Source organism: Bactrocera latifrons, unplaced genomic scaffold (genome assembly GCF_001853355.1).
Source record: "Bactrocera latifrons isolate USDA-ARS-PBARC rearing strain unplaced genomic scaffold, ASM185335v1 scaffold_511, whole genome shotgun sequence".
NCBI classification, from domain to species: domain Eukaryota; kingdom Metazoa; phylum Arthropoda; class Insecta; order Diptera; family Tephritidae; genus Bactrocera; species Bactrocera latifrons.
Genome location: NW_017537170.1, coordinates 128292 through 145968, shown reverse-complemented (window position 1 = coordinate 145968; position 17677 = coordinate 128292). Strand labels below are relative to the sequence as shown.

At 38.4% G+C, this 17677-nt stretch overlaps 1 protein-coding gene and 1 long non-coding RNA gene across 5 annotated transcripts in view; one reads left to right on the top strand and one right to left on the bottom strand.

Annotated features, from left to right (window-relative positions):
• Nucleotides 1-6574: 6574 nt before the first annotated feature.
• LOC108973974 lies at nt 6575-7490 on the bottom strand. Of its 2 annotated transcripts, XR_001993769.1 has the most exons (4): nt 7324-7490; nt 7204-7247; nt 6959-7098; nt 6575-6857 (listed from the first exon to the last, which is right to left on the bottom strand). It is a non-coding gene; the product is annotated as an uncharacterized LOC108973974 (long non-coding RNA). The 2 variants fall into 2 exon arrangements; XR_001993768.1 differs by having other exon boundaries at nt 6575-7098.
• Nucleotides 7491-11168: 3678 nt separating this feature from the next.
• The window catches only part of LOC108973977 (serine-rich adhesin for platelets-like), a 30185-nt gene continuing 23676 nt past the window's right edge, over nt 11169-17677 (top strand). Inside the window, exons 1-2 of one of the 3 annotated variants that reach the window (XM_018941545.1) lie at nt 11169-11488; nt 12431-14154. In XM_018941545.1, coding sequence (XP_018797090.1) covers nt 13582-14154 — 573 coding nt within the window. In that variant the 5' untranslated portion in view covers nt 11169-11488; nt 12431-13581. Of the gene's footprint in view, nt 14155-17677 lie in introns of all 3 variants that reach the window. The other 2 variants (XM_018941544.1, XM_018941546.1) reach the window with 2 other exon arrangements.

The window sequence follows — 17677 nt, the reverse complement described above, 5'->3', positions numbered from 1 at the left end:
TCTGTTGCACCCTTGTTTTATGCGGCGCTTTATTGTTTTTCGTTTTTATAATTATTCTCTGGGATTATGTGATTTGTTACACTTTTTACTGATAATGCGCTGATTAATTTGCTTATTATTTTTATAAAAGCTTTAAATAAATWCCAAAAGGCTCTTAGAACTTTCCCTGAAACAACGATTCTTTATGGCATAAAAATATGGAAGTCTTCTGGGTTCGTGGATACAATTGTGTTGAAGTGAGGTAGCAGTAGTGAAACTAAATAYCGGCCTGATTTATAAATTGCATCTGTTACCAAACTATTAACTTTTTTATTGGAAAAAAAACCAAAGAAAGCGACTTTCAAGCACGGATTAGCTCAAGTAACGAAAGGCCCAAGTAACGTGCAGTTTCGATGTAATCGGACCAAATGGAGAGGGATGTTAGATGAGTGGGATTGGTAGGGTATGCAAAGAGTTGGCTAGTGTCGTGCGGAGACTCATTTCATGCAGGACATATACTGGATATGTCAGGGTCYATTGTGGATAGACAGGAGTTTAACCTACTACAGTATCCAGAACGAAGCTGCGCCCATTTGATCTCTCTTAAAACGCGCTTTCATATTGAGTGAATTAAGCCCACCATCAACTTTGTATCACCAAATGATGTCTTAGATGATAAGTCACCATAAAGAGCCAAAAAAAAACTTGACTTGCTCGACTTCTTCTTCTATTCGCCAGTCGTTTCTTCCATTCGCAATTTGGCGCCAATTGGACATACCAAGTGCAGCCAGGTCCTTCTCCACCTAATCTCTCCAACGAAGTTTAGGTCTTAATATTTCTCTGCTTCCCACGGCGGGCACTGCATCGAATACTTTCGGAACGGGAACGTTTTCATCTATTCGGAAGACATGACCTAGCCAGCTTAGTCGGTCGTATCTTAATTCGTTGAACTCTGACAGCTCATCGTTCCATCGAATGCGGTATTCGCTGTTGCAAATGTGCAAAGGACTATAAATCTCCCGCGGAACCTTTCTCTCGAAAACTCGACTCATCAGACGTTGTCATCGTCCAAGCCTCTGCACTATATAGCAGGGCTGGAATAATGAGTGACTTATAGAGTTTGGTCTTTGTTCGTCGWGAGAAGACTTTACTTCTCAATTGCCTACTCAGTCCGAAGTAGCACCTGTTGCAAGACTTATTATGAMTGTCAATAATGACGTGGAAGCCAGTGACATGTTTGATGACAGGAGATATTTCGTCCTGCCYTCGACTTACAAAAAAATATACCAAATAAGTTCAAATATTCTGCTGTTAAAGTCCTTGGTAGAATCGTTGAGCTCCTTCAGTCGAAAGAACAAGCGAGTTATTAGTTTTGAACCCATTAAGTTCATCTTTTTTTTCTAACAATTTAATCCAATAATTTTTTGAGGTTAAAGTCGACTTCCTGTTTGTTTGCCAAATAATAATCTTCACTTTRACAAAACGTTATTCTTTGCTCAAAAATTGGATTTTGTTTATGTTTACATAATCATTATGCCATTTTTATAATCTTGTACGTTGTTGTCTCACTTATTACTTRGTAACCTGACCTAACTTTTGTCTAACCGTTTGTTGGAAGCCGAATACCAAAATGCATTTACAATTCACAATTTGCTTACACAAGTTCTTTCGGCCAAATCTGATTGACTCACCGCGTAAAATGGTTGTTAGCGTTTGCCACACTTGACACTTGAAGCAAGTTTGTGTGTGTATGCTTAAGTGATTCTTCTCCTTATTTGAATTTTTCCATTTCCTTTATTGCTTCTTCGTTTTTCTTCGCTTTTGTTTACTTCGCTGTGCAGCACGTTCCCCATATTTATTTAACCAGCAACGGTACTTACGCCAATCACGTAGTCAAACTTGAATAATATTCTTTACCTGGAGACGCACACCTGCCTACACACCCACAAACACATGTATGTATATGTACACATGCGAACTCGTATATGCATAAATTTATGTAGTATGTTGTCTCATCAACGTCACTGTTGGTATTGTAATTTTAAGCGATTACACATGAAACGCCCACCACTACTGAGATAGTGTGTGTGTTTGCGCCGGTACGTGTGTAAACATGCACTCTGAGTGCATGCCTTTGTGCACCTGCTTCACACCACCGAAGCAAATGCTTTATAATAATATTTGAGGGCGCATAGAAATCTTTATAAAAACATCTTACCTCCAACTCTATTCTTTTCTACTTTATCAATGCATTGATTCGTGACAAAGTGTCCCACTTCAGAMCGCATTTTTACTAAGATTTTCTTACAATATCACAACCTACCTTMTTTTTCTTCTTTACTGGCGTAGACACCGCTTACGCGATTATAGCCGAGTTATCCTTTTCATTGGGGCGTTTTTCACGTGGCAGGTCCCAAACCCAGCGTATTCGGTTTCGGATCTTCCTTACTAGTTTTGAGTTCTCATCTGCAAATGTTGTGACGACGCTTTTTAGGTTAGGAAAATCGTTCCTTTAAAATTCTCGAGGTGAATGAAAAAAATTKATTCATGATTGTCTATCCGACTATCCGGACAGAAGCATGGTTAGGAAAATCGAAACACGATGGAACGAGCTACATGGGTGCAAAACTGCAAAAGTCATTTATGAAACAGTAGATCGGAAGTATAAGCAGTGCCTACAGCAATCGATCGATTGKACTGCAGGATCATAATCGGAATACTCACTAGTTACAGTCTGCTGGCGGCACACCTCTACAGAATGTGGTTGACAGATCGAGAAGACTGCAGAAAATGTCACGAGCATGGCACCAGGCAAACAATAGAGCATCTCTTGGGCATTTGTACCGCATTGGCAAGGCTACGCTTTAAGCATTTGGCGCCTCACGATATAAGACACTAGAAGAGGTATCGATGGTAAGACCACAGAGTCTACTCGGACAAGCGCAGGCATCCTAAAGGTGGACTACTACTCATGGACCTCATAAATTCTATCTGGCATCGAAAAGTACCAAAGCTAATCTATGCGTGGCTCATTAGCGCACCRGACTAATCTAACGTAGCCTAACATGTTTACTGACTTGGCAAGCCCTTTAAATCGCAAATCTTGGCGAATAYCGTTCAAGGTTCTACATTCCACTTCTTCTGAACTACACTTTTCAGTCCTCGAATGCACTACATGTTCTGAAATTTCCATGTATCGAGATAACAATTCCGATTGGTTATAACTTCCAAGTATAAGAAATCATTATCCGATGTTAAAGCATGAAAGTGAGACGTTTCTTATATCTATACAATCGTTTCATAAACTACAGGGAAACTCAGTTTAATAAAAAAAAAAAACATCTGCCACTTTAAAGGTCTAAAAATTCGTTAGATCAATAGTTCGTGTCTCGATCATGTCGAAATCTATATTTGTAGTTTAATCTAGATCTTTGGCCGACTAGCTTGCACGAATTTCGTTTACGTATAGATTCTTTCTTGGTAATTACACCAACTGGAAGTATTAAGATCTCTTAATTTCTTCGGTAAAGACTTTTTAAGAAACGGTATTTAAAAAAGGCACTCCTTACTTGCTTTGGTTGACACATATTTTAATTAATACCGCAGTAGCCAGATGCCAATGATGCTTACTAGATCATAAGACTAATAAAATCAACAACAACCAACATTAATTCATTGTTCTRAGCCTCATTCCATTAGCAATTAACTGACATGGGTGTAACAGCTCCCAAATAATAACATCGACAATTTCACGTATGTTTGTTTACAAAACTCAAACCACYAAAACACAATCACAACGATATTTCCTTTCACGGTTCATTACAACTATTGCTTTGCGATTTAATTAGATTTCCTTGCACGATTCCTGCCGATTATCGGCAGTTGCGTTGTTCCTTTATCAAATTGTCTGTTTTTATTTTCTCTATTACTGCAGCCGTCTTCAAGATTTCAGCGTGCCACATTGTTCCTTCTAACACAAACACATCAACACACATATATGTGTTTGCATTTGCATTACAATGACTCGATTTAAATATCTCAACAAGAATTTGGCAAATAAAACACGTTTTCCAGCTTCCTTCCTGTGCGGCAGACGCCCATAACCATCAAATAATTAAATTGCCTTAGAAATACGCACACACACGCGCACACGCACTCGTTACCGACAAATGTTTGCGTTTGCACTCGTACGCGTACACATAACTGCTCAATCTGTGGTCAAAGGTTACCGTATCAGCCCAAATCAGGAACAAACCAATTGCTTTTGCTTTCATGCAATCAATGAAATAACTGGCGGCAAGCTGATTTACACACACACACATGCACGCAACCGTTTACTTCTGTGCATCCCACAGCGACAATTTTGCATACTGCTGCCAACTGTGCTTGCTCACGGCTGAGCCTTCAGCTGCTCAACCAGTGAATAAGCAAATTTTGTTCTTAACAACAACAATAGTGTTGGCGCTGCTACTCCTTAGCAGTGTGTGGTATGGCGTGGTGTCCTTATTACTGCCTGATTTTATTTCACCACCACAACATTGCCGTTGCAATACAATTTATGGGAGCGTCCCTTTAGTAGCATTAGCTGGTGCTCATTTCGCGTTGCTCGCCAGCTCGTCTGTTCACTTTCTTGCTGTGTGCCTTGTTACTCTCTTGACATCGCGCCATTTGTGTGAGTCCCTGCTTCCGGCATCCTGCATCCTGTTTCTTCGCTTCTGACCGCTCTTCTTATGCTGTCTAAATGTTACTACACCATGTGATATATGTACGTAAATATCTATGTATACGCGCAAACAAAGTCATTGCACACAATCTTTCTTTTAATACCCTGAACAGAACCACGAAGTTTGTAGTATTAAGGACAAAACATTGGCGACTCTATAAAGTATATATCCGTTTGTTGGGCTGGGTCGATTTAGTCATGTCCCTTTGCCTAAGTTTTTTTGAGTTTGAGACTCGTGTAAAATTTGGCGTTGTCGGTTTGTCCAGAAGGAATAAATTAATGGATGACGTTGTCTTTGTATTTGCTCATTCATCAGCGACCCTTCCCGGCCCTCCCAAAAGGTCTGGGGTACCGAAACACACACCACTTCTTGCTAAAGCTGCATCTGAAAAAGCCTGCTTGATCATATCAAACGTTTCCGTCGAAGATTTACCGAGTTTCACACAGAATTTAATTGCGAACCTTTACTCTAAGAATGCTGCATTTTCGAYTTACATCACTTACAGAAACACGTCGCGCGAAAATGTCTCTGCTTGCAGACAACTGTCCAGCTGCTCSTTCGTTAGCTAGGAACGCCCTCTACCGAATCCTGTTGGTGAGCGCACGCTCAGAAGCACAATCATGGCGGAAGAAAATCACTTCTATTACTTTTCGGACAAACCCTGTATTATTGTCCAAGGCACTGCTACAATTTCGAAACAAATAATTCAGCTCGTACGACTATAGCAYATTGTTGCCATACTAATTGGTAGATCAAAATTATGTGGTTAATATRAGAAATGYACCTGTGGAGGGTATTATGGCTTGGCTGCAATCGTTTTTTTCTTGTTTCTATCGTACTTTTCCGATTTGTTAGCGCCCTTTGGCTTTTAATCTACTTGGGAAAGTTTTGTCAACCCCTATTGGCCTGTAAGGCGCACGACGACTTCAATAAGCGTACGCGTGTATGCATGTATGTGTATGGAAAAGCTGATGCATACGCTGAATCCAGAATGCAAATACTGCGCTCTCTATAGAGTCGCCTGGAGATCGGTTTGATTATTGCCAACTGTTGGCTGCTTCCTTATGGCGGGATGACTGTTGACTGCGYTGACTGAATGTCTACGTGATTCCCATAACGCGCTACAGCCCATTAGGCAGTCGTCAGTTAAGTCATTGACGTGATGTCTGCAAAACAACCCTCTATTCTAACACAAATACATATACACAACGTTTGTGTGCCGATTTCGCAGTTTTAGTTTACTGTTTAAAAAAAAAAATTGTATTTTCTATGCGCTCACGTGCATTACCGTGTCGTTAAGGTTATTCATCTATTGTTCCAGTGCGTCTAATGCACTGCTCCGTAACACGTTCAATGTGTGAATAATTTGTACAGCTGGAAGGAGCTTTGTCTAAACTTACTTGAAAGTGAATTAATTCTTGATAGGTACAATTAATTTTTGTGATTGTTTTGTGGGCATTCTCTTCACACTCTGTATAACTGTAATTTACATTTTAAATATTCATTGAAATTCATATCACACCCTTCATCTGCAGCTATTCCAAATAGTGAATTTGGTAGTAGGAAGCGGAGAAGGTCACTAGCGACCACCACGTAAGTTGGAGTTGGAAATTGAAATGACTGCGTTTCCCTTTTGCCATTGTCATACTGAAAACGTAAATCTTGTACCTGGCTAACCCAAAACTTTTAGTTATTTAAATATGACCTTCATATTACTCATAATATTTTGGGGTTCCATATAGTCTCATAAAGTTATAAACCATAAACTAAAATTAAAAAAAAAACACACAAATGTTTATGAACACATTTTKTTAACAGTTGATTAAAAAAATATACAATATTTGAAAAAAATTAKTATTTTGCAGTGAAAATGTCAAGGAGAAGTGAAAATTTTAAGATAATGGCGACRTAATGTACTTAGGAACATTTATGACAGCCGCTTCAATGAAATGGTTCGTGTTCATCGACTTRGCTCGGCGAATTTCKCCRCATATTAAATTATATAAAGAACGACAGTGTATTTAACACAAATTCTAGTGGAGCACAACTTCCTTTAGATTTACAATTAAAAATAGTGCTATTTATTTTGAGATCTTCCGGGCATGGATTGTTTATATACGAAAGGTCGCATCCTTTTGGTGTGAGTGTATGTGACTATTCAAAATATAAATAGGCGTGTATTTAAAGCAATATAGCGGTTAAAAGAGAAGTTTCTGTTTTGACCAAATGAAAATGAACGTTTGGAAAAATCTTACACTTTATAGTTTCGCCTTCCATACTCCCTGCAGCCGTCGAGCCCTAACATGCAACTACTTTGTTATATGTTATACGCATATACCGAACATTCCTTGTCACCTTCCAGTGCACTGCAATGTTTTTCACTTTTGCAAATCATCTATAAAAAATTCTATAATTAAAATTATAATATATTACTTTTAAGTTGTATTCAAAATCCATGTTTCGTGTCAAAAATTCAACCAATGATTTTTCTTCTACTAACAGCCACTTTCTTGTTGGGTTGGAACGCACCCGCTTTCCTTTTGCCTAAAAGCACATTTAATTAGTAAAATTGTATATATTATAAAAATATTATATATGTATACATATGCCTATATATTACCTCTATAACATTAATCCAAAAACCCTCGAAAAAGTAAATTGAAAGAAATTCTAATTTAAACACAAATTCAACCATAACACAAAAGCAAACTGATGTAAATAGAAAGCAGCTRATCAGTTTTAGCAAAGCAAATGCATATCGCTCAGAGTTGTATTTGCGTAAACTTAGTTTAGTATGCAATACAACAAAAATTTTTTTAAACTAGTATAAATTTTACGATGCTTTATGATACGTTGTGAGTACCAAGAAACACGTGTATTGAGCAAAGGGCTCTCAGACCAGATAATGAATTCTGTGTAAAGTGGATTTGCAAAAGATAAGAAAACACGACATGWGTCGTTTAGCAAAGTAATCAGCGCACACGCTCTTGTTTCTTACGTCAAYCTTAAAGTCGAAGCCTTTTTTTAAATTGATCATAAAAAAAACTGAATCAAATTTGTCTCATTCGTAGCTTTGAATAATCGGCGACCGTCAACAAGCAGTAAACGATATACTGTTTTAAATTTTAAATGTAATTGCTTCCACATCTGTTTCCATCGACTTCAGCGAATCGTGTGGCTTCAAATAAAAAACCGTTATTTTTCCAAAAAAAAAAATTCAACCAATTTTTTCCTCACATTGTCAAACGTTGTARTAAGCTTTAATGGCTTAAGTGAATTTGTGTCGAAAAAATGTTAACATTTGCAGGCAATCTATTTTTATGCCTGTACTTATACACTGTGATATGTATATATGTATGATTGCCTTCTAATATTTTTGACTTTTACTTTTTTCAAGTTTCTAAAATATGTATGTAAATCTATGCGGCAGTAAACATAAATAGAAAGACACAATCTTSCGGCTGTCTATGCATGTCAATCTAAGGTCCCTGTGCCTGTCTGCAATCAAAATTTAGCTTCACTCTAAAATGTTGAAATTTTCATCTATATTTGCATTGCCTTCTTTGAATATTTGCTTTTTCATATTTTCCAGCGCTCTAAACGTATACGAACGTCTTTCCATAGCATGCCATTGAATCGCCATGCATCTACATATGTATGCAACTATCTAGTCTATCTAACGCTGCAGTCAGGCCGTCACAGTCTCTGATCTCTGATCTATTTTGGTGGCCCTTGGCGGCAGCAGCTTCTTCTTTTTTTTTTACCGTGCCTTTGTTGTGCTGCCTTCTTAGCCAGCACTGGTGTTTTGTGTACGCAATCGACAGCGTTTGTTATAACATCTTYTTCGTTTATTATGTTTTCTACTCTGCTTTCTATTTACTTTTTATATACGTTAGCTTTTTGTTCTTCCCTTCTTATTTTTGTACATCTTCTAGGCACAATATTTTCCTAGTCATTCTCACAGCCAAATCAGCTTTGGCCCGAACTTCATTATCTCGTTGGTATTAGTGTTTTTTTCAATATCGTCATGGGCAACGTCTTCCCCATCACTAACTTCATAATTGCCCACATTTACATGCAAAGCAGCATATGTATATAACTATGTGTACACATGAAATTATTATCATTTCGTATCATCGTAGTCTTCGCAGTCGTCGTTGTAAGTTCTTTAGCGCGCTACCGCTGCACATAGAGAAGGTTTCGGTGTGATGATAGCACACAAAAGGCCGCTGACACTGTGCCTCTTCCTGGTATTATTATGCCGACAAACGTATAAACACACACTGCATTCAATGCACGTTGCAATGCACTGTTGTTGCTATGTTGTTGTTAAATTATTACGCCATCATTTCTTACAGCACCATCAACCAAATGGAAAGCACTGAGAGCGTCTACACACGATTTCATTGCAATTCTCGATTTCATTCAWTTTTTTCTTTATTTTATTTTTATATTTCTATTTCATAACATTTATCTCTGCGTTTAAGTGCGCTCTCTTTTATTGTACGCCCGCTCTTTAGTCTCTTACAAATTTACTCTTTCAATATTGCTACTTCTATTGCCTTCCACCACAACTGTACGCTCTAAACTTCAGCTGTTTTTTTGTGGTTTTTATCAAATTTTGTTTGTTGTTTTATTGGTTTTTTTCTTTGGATCGGTCTAACGACTTTCTTGTGTCTAACTGAGSCGGGCGAACGTATGTATTTGCTTTCGTTAGACTTGCAATAAACAAGCGACCATGAGTCAGCCGGTCGTCTACTMGTCATATCGCGATAAGCGCTAGAAGACAACTGTCAGCAATATTCATAGAGTGTGGCAGTCAACGTGTTGATTTTAACTTATGGATTTTTSCATATTGACAATGGCGCGATTATTAATGTGATCACTAGTGATGCCTTAACAAAATCAGTGTGGAAGCGCCTAAAAGTATGCTTTATAACTTATTAGAACTCTATATTCTGTAAGTTTATATCAAAATTTTCAATGATCGAGTGTGAACTTGAGAACTTCTATCGTGTTTTCAATCAATAAATCTGAGCAAGTTCTATAAATATTGTGTATACTACTATATTTCACGTGTGAATGAAATCAACTTCTCTCGCACCAATTCTTCGGGTTTAGGTAAAACTTTACTTTAAGCGTATTATACAACTATAGGCCGTTCTCTTAATATCTGGTTGGTAGCCATCTGTCAGTTAAGTCGTGGTTAACTTAACCAAGACTTSTTCTTTTGCTAAGAACCTTGTTTCAACTAGAACTTAACTGACAAATGGCTGTTAATCAGATATTGTGGAAGCAGYCCTTGGTGTTTTATTCTCTGTTTATTCCAAGCACTGTATTTGTGTATGTAAATTATTCCGAGTAGTTGGTGAAGCGGTAAAAGACACTTCAACTGAACGCAAGCCAGCTATAATAGAAACAGTAAACAAAACAAWGAACCAAAAAGCTATTTTACACACACAAACCTACATTTATACCTGAAAGTTCGTATATACATATATATATGTATGCTGTGTGCTATATGACTTAACGCGCTTCACAACATTGTAAGGAACAATCGAAAATTGTGCTGAAACCAAACGAGTCGCTAACCTTASACTCTTTCCCTGTCTACCCACCTCAATCGGAAACTCTTTTCCCCACACAGGCGCGCCGACGTTGTCGCCGTCATCAAACTCCATAGGAGCCTSCTAACAAATTTATAAAATATACTTACAACTCAATATATGTGTGTGTGCGCGYTAACAACACTAAAACATCAATATATGATATCAACAACAAACACAACATAGAGAAAATAAAAGAGTCAACCGCAACATAAAACAAACCTATAAATTTAACCATGCGAGTGCGAATGAACTTCTACACAACAACAGGATAAGGTACAAGGTACGTACCGTACGCTGCTGCAATGGTGRATTACGCCGAGGAGTGTGGCAAAGAGTAGCTGGCTGCCAACAGTGCCACCTTTGTTATATCACGACCAACTGCAAACACCACGAATCACCGAACATTTATGACTGCGTGTGTGTGTCTTTACGTCGTGTTTACTCTAAACAACAACAGGCCGTTCATCAGCCGGTAATCGGTAACTCAACATAACATAACCGGTGTGCATATGTGGTTGATTGCTGCTGGGCTGGTGAGTGTGTAKCACAGAGAGCGCAAAAAGAGCCAGAGACCTAGTCACACAGAGAACGCATCTAAAGAACACAACCAGGCAACATGAAGAATGAAGGGCGGCTGAGTTTGCTGAGTGGATTTACAGTTCGTATAGCTGAGCGCAAAGGTACAATGGCTAGTTTAACGATAGGCAGATCAATGCGGGCACAGGCAAGCCTAATGTTTTGTTGAGATGATGTGAGCACAACACAGCCGATAGACCAACCAACCGACCGACCGACCTTCTGAGCGAATCCCAACGCTGGCGTGTAGTCAGTATTAACCGTTCGGTCTTAGCGTTCACGCCAYTCGTTTCAATGTACGGTTAGTAAATGTGTTTAATAAATGTTATTGCCAGCTAGCGTCTGTGCTGCCACTGCTACTGCCTGTGCTTGCACTGTTGCATCAATAGCAACAACAAATAAGCAAAATTTTATTATCGCGGCATTTGCTGTGTAGCAGCWCATACGAGTACATATTGTGTGCACTATAGTTTCTAGGAGATTACAGTGTATATATATGTGTGTGTGTGTATATGCAACTTTACCTCGACTGCAGCAAGCAGGCAGCCAGGCAGCCGCAAGCCACATCCAGATATAGGCGAATAGTCAGCCGGTTTGTTGGTTAGTCAGTGACTGAAGTCAAAGTGTCAGCCGGTCGCTGGGTCGGTGTAATTCATTCGCGTATGTTTGTTATACAAAGTGTTTTTGTTTAATATAGCGTTCGACTCGACGTGTGTTTTGTGTGTGTTCAAACACTTTTTGTTTTATTTTGTTATTGTAAATTTTGCTTCGTCGGCCGGGTTTTTGTCGTCTCGCTTTTGTTTGGTCTTTCGTCGGCGCGCTGGCCTTCCTGTGGATTCTGGTAACAGCGCGGATACATCTGTCTGCACGTCGGGTACAACCGTGTATTGCAGCAAATAGTCGCCGTCGCGTTCGGTGTGGCAGACAGGCAGCCAAAATAGGCAGCAAATTATCGTTGCCGTGTTGCATTTGAGCCGCTTTGTCCGCATTGCAGTGAATACAGACGAGTGCAGATTTTTTTTTTTTACATAATTCGTGTTTCGAAACGTTTTTGGTATTTAATTTGTGCATATCTGCGTGATTATTCGACGGCGGCAAAGAAATATACAAAAAAACGAGCTTAAATTGCTTTGACCGCATCGGAGCAATTATTTGTGATTTTTACCTTTAGAATGTAATTATTTTTTCTTACGTTTTTGGCTTGGTTGCAGCTTTTAACTGCACATGGGGGGAAAAAGTCAAAAAACCATACTGCGAGGCACGCGATTTTAAGCTTTGTTGTTGTAATAGCAACACCTTTTTTAAATAACTCATAACCATTGGTTATTGGTTGGCTTTTAGTTAAATACGGTCTGTCAGCTTAAATTGGTCCAGTTTTTCTGAGCAAAAGCCAACGTGTTAAAAAGCACTTAATTGTTGTTGCTTAACAAATTGCCCAAACTGGCTCAAGTGTTTTAAATTTCGGCAGAAAAGTATACTTCGTACGCGTCATGCTGATAACAATTTTATACAATAGTAAATATTATTTATTTACCAACACAGTGAACAACAAAAGCAACACATGGAAAGTAATAAGAATACTCCCCCTCCAATCCCGCATAGAAACAAGTTGGYAGTAGACAAAAAACATGTTTTCATTATATAATTTTTTGTGAAGAAATATACAAAAATATAAAAAAGTGCTGTTAATTTTAGCAAAGAAAGCTACCTGAGCCAAAGCAAGTCAACTCAAAGAAATAACAAAATRAAAGATCACACCGGTGTCTATGTAAATATTATATAAAAAAAATATTGACAAAAACAGCAAATGAATAAGCGTTTAACTAACACAGCTGCAAGCGTAAAACCGTACATATATAAATATACAAAGAAGCTTTATGGATAAAGTGTAGCAACAAGACAATGAAATAAGTGAAGCTAATAATAAAAGAAGTTCGCCTGTTCTCAAGAAAGCAAAAATCTCGCACACCGCAACTCTACAGGTGAGCTATGCTAGTGTTTGTGTTCAAGAAGTGGAAGACGGCAAAAGTGAATTRAGCAACGGTTAGCTTACGAAGCAGCCAACTAGCCGCGAGCACTGCTCGAAACAGTGTAGAATCAGGAAAAACTGAAAAAGTGTATAAGAAGAATAGCTATTTGGCTAAAAAGTGCGACGAGAAGGTAACGACCACACAAAGCATTCCCAAGAAAAGGTCTAAAACGCACACACACGTTCGCACAATAATAAAAWTTACAACAAATAACAAATACAATTACTTTAAAAACGTGTGTATCCAAAGCATAATTGATAGCAAAACGCTGCAAGAAGTGAAGACGAAACAACAGCAAAAACGTTGAACACGTTAAAAACGCACAGGAAGCCAACAACGGTGGAGCAAACAACGTTGACTCGACGCGCGTACCACACGCACACGCATACAGACGTACATAGTAAATACTCAAATCGACATTTATTTACCGCTGTGATTCAAAAAAAGTAGCCAAAATCACACTAAGACTGCGTTCCTCAGCGCAAAGTCAACAACTCCGCCGCCTTCAACACACACACTCGAACGCGCATATGCACGCACATAGCTACCTCCGAAAAATTCTAAACCACCGATTTATATACAGATATTTGTTTATTTATATAAAACAACTTTTTGTTGTTGTCGAAGTGTAACAAAAAAAAAAAAAAGTAACACTACATCAAAATGATGATGATGGATACGACAAGCGGCGAACAAGCCGGTCCACTCGACAGTCCGCGGGCAGGTGATGTACCCGCGATTGCGGCCACCTTCACAGTTGTGAAAATGGACGAAGCACACACCGAGGCAATGGATGCGGAGAGCAATAACAATCACATTGAAGTGCACGAGTACAAGGAGCATCGCAAGAGCAAGAAGAAGAAACGCGATAAGCGTGATAAGGAACGACGTAGCGAAAAGCACCATCGTCGCGAGCGTGATGGTGAACGTCATCATCATCGACGTCATCGTGATCGCGAACGTGATGATGGCGAACATCATCATCACAACAATCATCATCACCAGCATGCGCATCTGAATCACTCTACCTCAGCATCGTCATCGCCCTCCTCATCGGCGTCATCGTTTTTATCAGCGACAATATCAAATGAATATATTGCCGTGTCACCCGCCTCTTCATCGCCCTGCTGCAGCGTAGTGTCAGCGGTGAGCAGTAACGCCAGCGTAGTGACGGCAACTACGGCAACGGCGTTGTCATATCCGCACAATTTGAAAATACGTTTCCTGCTTTCCGGGGTAATAATAAAACACACTTATATTTTTGTCTAAATATGTACATACCATATATATAATATAGATATGTAAATATAACCATATAATGTGAAATGTAGTTAGAAACCAAAACACATATGGAGTTACTTGTGCCCCTACATGTTGTATACATGATTATGTCCATATGTAATTGGCTTTAACACATATGTATATGGCAAGAATTGTTGTAAATAAATGTTTCGATTGCAAGAGTCGTCGGCGCCTATCGTGTGCTAAATAAACAACAAACTTGCATACACCTATGCATCCAGTATACATATGTTTGTATGTATATATCTATACAGATACATATCTGYCGCTTAGACCGTCATATTTGCTGTGCGCCTGTCAACAAATGCCGTGYCGCATATAAATTTGTATGACCAGCTTTGCCTCTCTCTCCGTCTATATGCAATATGTGTTTGTTTGTATTACTTTGTCGGCGTTGTGTGTAGTCTTATTGCCGGTCAACGGCACCATAATCGCCTGCTTACCTCACACACCCACCACCACCGCCAATCGTTGCCATAATCGGCAACAGCACCGCCGTCGTGCTGCTTTTTCTCTCGCTGCAACGTCACCAACAGCACCGCCATTACGCAATTAGTTGGCTTCGTCATCGACGACAGCAAAGTCATAATTGTTTTTTTTTTCTCTTCATATTATTTCCTTTATTATTTGAATTCCACTTTTTCATCTATTTATTTTTCATTTGCATACGTTTCCCACGTGCTTCAAATGCTCCCAACTACACGTTTTACATTTTTATAAAAACACACACATGCACACCCATGTACCTACTTACATATATAAATTTATTGTCGAGATTTTCTTCAGCCTCGAAAAATCGCCTAAAAAATATTTTAATATTAATTGTAAAATATTTCACGAAAGGGGTGGTTTCGTCTACACCGTCGGCCGTTTCTGACGGCGGTCGGCAGCTGTTCCATCCTGTCGCTTTTTCGCGCTTTTCGCTCACACAAAACTTTACTTCGTTTATACCTCGTTGGGAGTGTTCTGTGTGCGGCGTCAAGCGCGAAAACCAGGCAGGATATCCYGTTGTGTCSCGCTCCTCGTCCTCGTGTTCGCGCGGTTCTTTGCTTTTGYGCTTAACGTATATACGAAGTTTCTTTTTATTGCCGCGAAAATCAAACCGTTTAAGTATTATGCAAATATTTGAAATAAACATAGGCTAAAGCCGGATTCTATTTATGTTTAATTGTTTGTGTAAATGTCTCGAGAATATGTCCCTTTTCACAACAATCAAAATGTTACGTTAAATTACATACATACATACAATATATACACCCTTGCTTTTGCTGTGTAATTCAATGCTTGAGGTGTTTTTTGTACGTGTTCATTTATGTCGTTTAAGGATGCGAAAAATATTCCCACGTTTATTATTGGCTTTTKATGAATGCCAGGAATTTGCTTGAAGCATTTTTCACTCACCTTGGGATACCTGATACTTGCAGAAGCAAACAGAAATCTTTACACTGAGCGTATCGTGCTAAACTTATAAAATAGAGACATGAAAAGAAATTCAATACACTTAGTTTCTATTTTTAAATCCTTGAAAAAAAAAATTTATGTTTAAGGTGTGTGATGAACTACACAGCTTAGCGAAAGTAAATTCCAATTCAGAATATATCTAAGTTATATTCTTCAAAGCTGTTGAAAGCTATGTGAAAAGTGACTGCTTGGCTGGCGCCAATTGGAGATTCCAAGCGAAGTCGGGTCCTTTTCCGCCTGGGCTTACCAAGGGAGTGGAGGTCTTTCTCTTCCTCTGCTTCTTCTGTAAGAGCTCTTACTAATTTAAAAAGTTACAAGCTTTGTAGCCTAACTTTCGTTAGATTATCGGTTTTATTTTCTAAAGGCAGACAGTAGAATAATATCTAGGAGCTGGAATACCAATTACATTTGTAATATTAGGTGCGCAACTAAGTTTCCGCTCTTGGTCAATAYATGACTCCAGCAGTTTGTGTTGTTCGATTTTAATATAACCAAAAGGTGATAAACTTAACCTAGACATATGAAAAATAAATTGTTTATGCGCCAAATACTTTTGTTTATGCGAATATGTCCGACTTTTTGCCACATGATCAGCGAGAAGTTTTGTTTTTCTTCATTCAATCAAAGAAATCGACGGATAAAGCGCATCGGAAACTTCTAAAAGTTTACGGAGTCACTGCCTCAAGTGAAACCACGTGTCGTGATTGGTTTCGTAAGGAAATGCAAAAAATCTTCGAAGAATTGAAGACGTTACTCGATGCGAATACGTGTCAAACGCAAGAAGAGCTTACTTCAGCATTCGGAATCACCCGCCAAGCCATTCCAAAGCGACTACATGCGCTGGGTATGATCGAGAAACAAGGAACTTGGGTTCCTTATGACCTCAATACCAGGAGAAGCACGCAAACGTGATTCTGCTGCATGATAACGCTCGGCCTCACTTTGGCAAGCCCGTTAAAACCCCAGCCGCCATATTACCCAGATATTGCACCGTCCGATTATTAYTTGTACCATTCGTTGGCACAAGGTATGGTTCAGAAGCAGTTCCACTCACAAGACGACATCGAAAAATGGTTTGATTTTTAGATAGCATCAGAAGATGAACAGTTTTATCGTAATGGTATGCGAACTTTGCCAGAAAGATCGGAAAAAATTGTGTTTAGCGATGGTATAATTATACTTCGAATAATTCATTTGTAACCTTTTCCTTACAAGAAAATTATATTTTCATTACAAAAAACCCCGACAACTTAGTCGCGCAGCTAAYGTAATATGTGAAGAGATATTTAAATCTACATATAAAAATCAAGCTTTTAAATAAAAAAGCCTCACATACTTGATATTTAGTTTCTATAATTAATTGAAAAATATTTGTCCGTATTCAATTTTATTATACAAAATCAATTGCTGTCAATTCGAGCTCCCAAGTTTTTAGGCATGAGTATTTGGTATTTCTAGAGCACTTTTATAATCCACACATTCTAATAAAAAATAACCGCTGGTGAAATTTTGCTTATATAATATATGTAATAAACATAAGCAAAATTTCACAATTCAGAAAAAAATATAAACACACGCTCTGCGGTTTGGATTTTCCAATTTGATTAAGGGCTGAGGTTTACAGATTAAAATGTGTACCTAACGAGAGTGGAATAATTATTCCACAATTACACACATTTCCAACTAATATTAAATAATATTAAATCCCAGTTTCAATATTTACACTACTAAAGCCTCTATTGATGAAATCATTATGTCTTCTTGAATTCTCCTATAATTTTTTTTAGTTTTTCTGTTATTTTAATTTACAGTTGAACTGTTACGAAATCCGTTCAATTCCAAATTAAGTTTTTMAGTAATTGCTCATGACTAATAGGTAAACAATACAGCTTCATACATATCGCAAAACGGGTATTTCCCGCTTGAAATGCTGCAAAGCAAGCAGCAATAAGCTAGCAGCGCGTTAACCGAACTGGCTAGCTGCACATTTACAAAG